The 6,549-nt window shown below is 52.3% G+C and overlaps 1 protein-coding gene across 1 annotated transcript; it reads left to right on the forward strand.

Annotated features, from left to right (window-relative positions):
• Positions 1-2,255: 2,255 nt before the first annotated feature.
• N657DRAFT_680637 (uncharacterized protein) lies at positions 2,256-3,526 on the forward strand (the record flags this gene model as incomplete). The annotated part of the gene is made up of 3 exons (XM_062796307.1): positions 2,256-2,445; positions 2,515-2,696; positions 2,762-3,526. The coding sequence occupies 3 exons, from the start codon at positions 2,256-2,258 to the stop codon at positions 3,524-3,526; spliced, it is 1,137 nt and encodes a 378-aa protein (XP_062648473.1).
• Positions 3,527-6,549: the final 3,023 nt, after the last annotated feature.

A 6,549-nucleotide genomic window follows, 5' to 3' on the forward strand; every position in this document is an offset into this window, starting at 1 on the left:
GCCAAGGGTACGATGGCCGTGATGCACCAGATGACCCTCCTTCAGTCAGAGGTCTCTTCGCTTCGTAAGGCCAACAAGGCACGAAGTAAGCGCCGGAGAGCGAAAAGAACACGCGTACGGCTTGGAGGATCACTTGCGGTACAAGATGCAAAAAATCTACTTGACCAGAAGGCCATGGGTGGGGAGGTGGCGCACGAAATGCAGCTGAATAGTGGTGGTGCAGGGGAGGCGCGTACGAAAGTTCGGTGTTGTGGCGTGTGCGGCAAGCCCGGACATAATGCTCGCACTTGCCAGGAAGCTGCACAATTGTCTGACACGGCTGCTTCCGATGTAATTGTAGTTAGTTCTTAGTATTGTTGCGGTATATTTGAGGATGGTTGTTATGGTGAAGGGGGGGGGTGGGTCATTCGCTTATATGGGTCACTCGCTTATAAGATACGTTAGTTCTTAACGACTGACTAAATATTTAGCTCGGGTCGCTACCTTCGTGTCCCTTCTAGTCGTTGCACATAATTAAATCATGACGCTACTATTCCTACCACTTAAATATAGGGAATGGCTAGATCGCACACGGCCACGGCTATATAGCACAGCGCTATCCCTGATTCGGCAGGGCTCCCACGATGCCCGTGCAGTAGTACAATCGTGAACTTCCTGGCAGCTACCAAGTGGAGGCACAGAAGCTGCGTCGGCTTGATCAATCCGTTCAATTGAAGTCAACGCAAATAACATGAGCTCGTTCCCATTGCTTTTGTGATATTCTTGAAGGTACTGACTATGAACTACACATCTACGATTGCGATTGTCAGCTACTGCGGGTTAGCAGCATCCTGGCGGTAACAGGTTGTGGATGGAAGTTGAAGCGGGAAGTTGGGGCAGCAGCCGGCTGCTGTAGTGTGCTTTGGGCAGACGCCGGCCTGTGGCCCGCTTGGCAGCTGTCAGGAATTCACGATTGTACTGCTGCACGGGCACCGCGGGAGCCCTGCCGAATCAGGGATAGCGCTGTGCTATATAGCCGTGGCCGTGTGCGATCTAGCCGTTCCCTAAATATATATCCTTATTGCCAGCAGAAAAGTACATAACGTTACCTAAGTGAAGAATATACTATTTTGAAAGTACTCTTTCTGCCACTTAGTAAAGACCTGCTTGTTATGAGACACTCACAACAAGCAGGGTAACAAAGAGTCATGCCGTCAAAGAAGATGTGCAGCCATCACAGACGAGGAACTGACGATTTACTAGTCATGCGTAATCTGGTCATTTGTTTCTTATCTCCAAGAGACTGATCTTTAAGGAGCAAATCTTTAGATCCCAATTCACCTAAGCTTCCATATATTCATATCCATAGGGTGTGACCACTCCGCTCCAATCTTGGGTACGGAGCACAGCGCGGTGGTATTCTTTTGCTGTAGATTGCGTCTTTGCGTCACCAGTGCATTGTTCCAGAGTTTGTGACACTGCTATCAAGATACGTAGCCTTCTGCTATTTAAAAACGTACCTTTTCTACTATCTCGTGCGTACTTGATGGATTGATAGATAGATGGATTTACTTTGCCCTGGGACATCAAGCCTAAGGACTTTGGACTCTTTATTTAGAAGCCCGACGTTTCTCTCTATCAGGCCACCCTATATCTCTATCTGTGAGCAGATTAACTTGGAACTACGTTCTCCAGCGACCAAGGCAGGTTGAGGCTATGTGAACATGAAAGTGTGGTTACATTAGTCATTCACCGTGCAACTAGGACGTTGGCGAGCATTCAAGCAACCATTGACAGCAGATAGGGTACATACCTGAGTGACAGAAAAGAGACGTACTTCAATGGCAGAAAAGATACGTATCAGATGGCAGAAAAGGTACGTACCAGGTGGCAGAAGAGGTGGTGCAGACGACCGGGGCAATTCAGTTGTTGCTCAAGTGCCTCATGTACTGCTTGCTGATTGGCGTAGTGTTGTGTGGAAGGCGATTGATGACCACATTCTGCTTTGTGTCACTGCAGCTGCAAGATGCGGTAGGTCTCAGAGGGCGACAACTTGCGTCTTTCATCCCATCCCAAGACCAATGGCAGTGCTATCCACGCCAAAGCGGACTGTTGGCAGCCGACTTCTGAGTAAAAGAAGAGCCTTGCAAACATGAAGCCCACAGCAAAACATGAGCTGTGCAAACACAGCAGCCATTTCCCAGTCATACATATCTGAACCATCGGTCTTGCGATTTCGCCATCGTCTCAGACTACCTCTCTCATCAACAGCGCACATGGCTCAAGACGCCGCCTCGACGCCCGAAAATGGCACCAGAGCGATCGCGCTCAACTCGGAGACTTTCCAACAGCTGAACAGTCTTGTCGCTTCCCCGGAGGCACTGAAGCTGGCTGGCTACATCGTCAAGCCGCTCACCGATGACGAACTTGAGCAGAAGAAAAGATGCCTCACGTGCGGTGACCGAAGTGAGTCAATCGCCATCTTGACAATATCCTATCAGCCACATGTGCAGTCAAGACTGACACGTTGCGCAGTCAGCAAGAAGCGACCCCAAGGCCAGCAACACCGACCTCAGCGTGATGAAGCAGGCCAGCAGCCCAGGACTAAGAGCAGCGACTCTCCAGCATCGGGAGAGGGGAACCCGCGCAACGCAGACAGCCCGCGCCCGAAATCACGCCTACTCTGCAATTTCCACCCCGGCAACGTCATCAACAAGGTCAGGTCATTGCCGATCCCGGAACACGCAGAACAGGAAACTGACATTGTAAGTTACTTCTTCAGACGTGGACATGCTGCGGCAAGCATGTCACGGCGGCCCCTTGCACCGGCAAGGAGGATCATGACGCGCCGGTCTCGGATGACTTGGTCCGACTCGAACTGCAGCGACGCTGGCAGTTCCACCCTACTGCTCCGGAGGCCGAACCCAATCATCGCGCGGCAGTCGCCATCGACTGCGAGATGGGGACCGCCTTCGACGGCGACTCCGAGCTGATCCGTCTTACCGTTATCGACTACTTCACCGGCGAGGCCCTCATCGACAGCCTGGTCTACCCCGACATTGCGATGCAGCACTTCAACACCCGATGGTCTGGCGTCACGAGAGGCGATATGGAACGCTCGCGCCGCCAACACAAATGCATCATGGGCAGGGACGCCGCTCGGAGGGCTCTCTTTGACTATGTCGGGCCGTCAACCATTGTCGTCGGACACAGTGCCCAAAACGATCTGTCCTCTTTACGATGGATCCACCACCGCGTGGTCGACTCTTACATGGTCGAGTCAGCCATGCGGAAAGAGGTAATGTTGAAGGCGGGGCAGGAGAAGAAGGGGGAGGAAGTGGACAAGCCTAACGAAGGAGGGCCGAAGGATGCTAAGAAGCGTGGTAAAGGACACCCCGATGGAATGTCGCTCAAGGCGCTTGTCATGAAGCGATTGGGGCGGGCCATTCAGGTGGGCAAGAAGGGCCATGACAGCCTGGAGGATGCTCTTGCGGCCAGGGACTTGATTCACGCCCACATCATGGGCCTCGGCAGTTCTGATGTCTAACCAAGAGTTTGGTATCTCGCTGCTTTTTGTAGAGTACTGGAACCTATGTACTGTACCTAGGGCCTTCAACCAGCGTGTGGGACACAGCGCCCACGACGACCTGTCCGCACCTCAACTTTGCCCGTGTGCTGCCTTGCGGATCAAAACGCATGCGGTTATGCGCCGGCTCGACAAACCAACTCTTGGATTTCAACTCGTTTCAGACTGTAGTCGAGCCGCGCCGCTCGGTCTCCCGGCACGAGTTCGTGTCGTATCGGTGCAATTATCTCGGTCTCGCTTTTTACTTTTGGATCAGGTCTGCGCCCAATTGAGAGCGGCATGCCTCGATAATGAGGACTGGGGATATCAGTTTGATTGTCTCGGTAGCTAGAGCGTTTGGCGAGTCATGGTAAAAAAGACCCGAGCAGACCGATTGATCCATCACCGTGTGGTCGCCTCTCACATCGCAAGGTAATATATGAGTCCCAATTCGTACTGATTATCCGTTCCTGCCAAGCATCACATCACCTACACCCAGCATCAAGCCGTACATCAACTGTTCTAGCCCTGGAAGGGTAGATACAGCCGTCTGAGACGCCGACTGTCCAGGAGCGTCCGACTCTCTGGTGGCGGTCTGTTGTCGTCCCAAGCTCGGACCCGGAACTCGAGACCCAGGTTGACGTAAGTTCTACACTAAACCAGCGGTCGCCAAGAACTGATGTCTTCCCTACCTAGGGCATTAAGCTACGTACGTTGAGACATAGAGCCGAGTCTAGCACATCTTGTGGTGGCCCTTGCCCCAGCTTCCTACCAAAAAATCCGTTTTGTTGATTTCGAGAAGCATGACAACTGTCACGGCGATTGCGCCGTGCCTGCTAGGACCCACGGGTGGAACCCGGCATGTGGAAAGCACGGGCCCCTGTGGGTTAAATATTCTGCACCTCGCTGCCGCGAGATCTGTTCGTAGCTCCTCGAGCTACGTCTTGACAATCAAGCCTGCCCGTACCTGACGGAATGGAGCTTAGACTGTAGTTTAGCCCGAATACAATTGTCATTGGATTGTCCGCCTGTCCCGCCGTGACAACAACGACGTCGATCAGATTAGAATGTCGGCATTCAGCTGCAACGAACCTACCATTATCGGCTATCCCGTACGTCATAGCTCTGTCTATCAATACACGCCCACATTCCCGGAGAGGATTCGATATTTCTACCGATCTGATCCAAGCATCTACGGGATCTGGAAGTATTGCCGGTCGGCAAAAGCGAGGCTATAGTAGAAATATGGAAGTACTCTGTGTGACGAATCTCAAAGCCCCAACTTCTGAAAGGGACTCCTGAAGGTTATAAGTGACAACGGGGTGAGGTTCGGTGAAGCCAAAGGGTTCACAACAAGTGCACAAGCAATGGTCTCAACAGTAGATATGGCTGACTGCTTGTATTGCTTACTGAGGAAGCTACTGTGATGCCCGTAGGCTCCGGGGATCGTGAACTATATACAGCTTCCTCTCCTACTGTCCTTAGGAGCGTAAGGAGCGAAGTTTGCTCCTGTCGCTCCTGCCGCTCCTGCCGCTGGGAGCGCTCGTCGCTCCCATCGCTCCTTCCATGGAGCGAATGCTTGACTTCGCGCTCTCGTCGTGATTGGCCATACCCCTGTTCTAAATGATTGGCTCGGAACGCTCCCCTCGCGCCCCCACCAGATTTCTGCATACGGCCATATTCGTGACACAATGCAGCTCTTACCAGTGCGCCGCTCGCTTGTCCGCGCCGCTCGCTTGTCCGCGCCGCTCGCTTATCATATACGTTAGAGCTAACTAATATATAATAAGAAGATAATAACGTTATAGATTAGGAAGAACGAAATGAAAATGAGAAAACTAGGGAAACGAAGGAAATCTTACAACTTTTCGCGCTAGCCGCCGACGAAGGTGCAACGATATCCGAGGCCCTAACCAATACGTAGACCATAACTTCAACCCGGAAATAGACATTAAAGTAGAATTATAGCTAATAGCTAGAGTGTGAGAGACGAGTAGCATCGAGGCGAGGCGCGTAGGCACTGCAATTGCTGACTCTATTCTGCTAATCGCAAGATGAGGAGAAAAGAAAGAGAAGCTGGAAGAGCTCTCGCGATATAGAGGTCAAATGCTAGAGCAAGTGGGGTACGCGCGAGCAAGGCAAGCGCGAGTACGGCAAGCGTGCACCTCGAAGGCGGGTGCCGTCACATTCCCCCCCTCCAAAGAAGGCTCGTCCTCGAGGCTTCCAACCTCCTTCCCATCCTAGGAATCCGTCTATCAATCCTCCTTATCATCCTCCTCACTCAGTTCAGTTGCTGGGATGCAACTCCAGTCAAGGTTTCTCCGCGAGACAGTCGGTATCGAGATAGCTCCGATTGTCGAGATTGCTCTGATCTCCATCTTGTTATAGTGGTTAGTTGAGGTAGCCGCTCCTGGGGCGAAACTAATAGACTTTGCGTGACCAGATAGTCGGTGGAGGGCTCAAACGAAGTTGTTATACTTTATAGGAACGGTAATCTGGATCTCGAGCTTCCGCTTTAAGTGGTCGTTTAATCCAGACCGAAGTGTAGAAATCTTAGCTGAGTCCGGCCAATCGAGAGCCTAGACGTCTGGACCCCGCAACGGAATCGGCCCCACAATGGAATCCTGGCACCACACCACCATTCCAGACATGACTTAACTTCAACTCAACACAACTCATCCACTTCTGGGCCAAAATCAACATGACCGCTATCCGGGAAGAGCTTATTCAATTGGCTATAGCCGAGGTTCAAGAAGGCCTTTGTTCACAGAAAGATGCAGCGGAAAAGTACAGCATCCCACAGTCTACCCTGAACCGACGGCTTCATGGCGCCCACCCTCGACAACAAGCCAAAATCCACGAACAACGGCTCAGTCCTGTGCAAGAGAGGCATGTAGTCTGTCACGGGCAATTGCGCCGTGCCTGCCAGGACCCATGGGTGGAACCCGGCATGTGGAAAGCACGGGCCCCTGTGGGTTGAAGATTCTGCACCTCGCTGCCGCGAG

The sequence above is a fragment of the Parathielavia appendiculata genome (assembly GCF_033297405.1).
Source record: "Parathielavia appendiculata strain CBS 731.68 unplaced genomic scaffold N657scaffold_5, whole genome shotgun sequence".
Lineage (NCBI taxonomy): Eukaryota > Fungi > Ascomycota > Sordariomycetes > Sordariales > Chaetomiaceae > Parathielavia > Parathielavia appendiculata.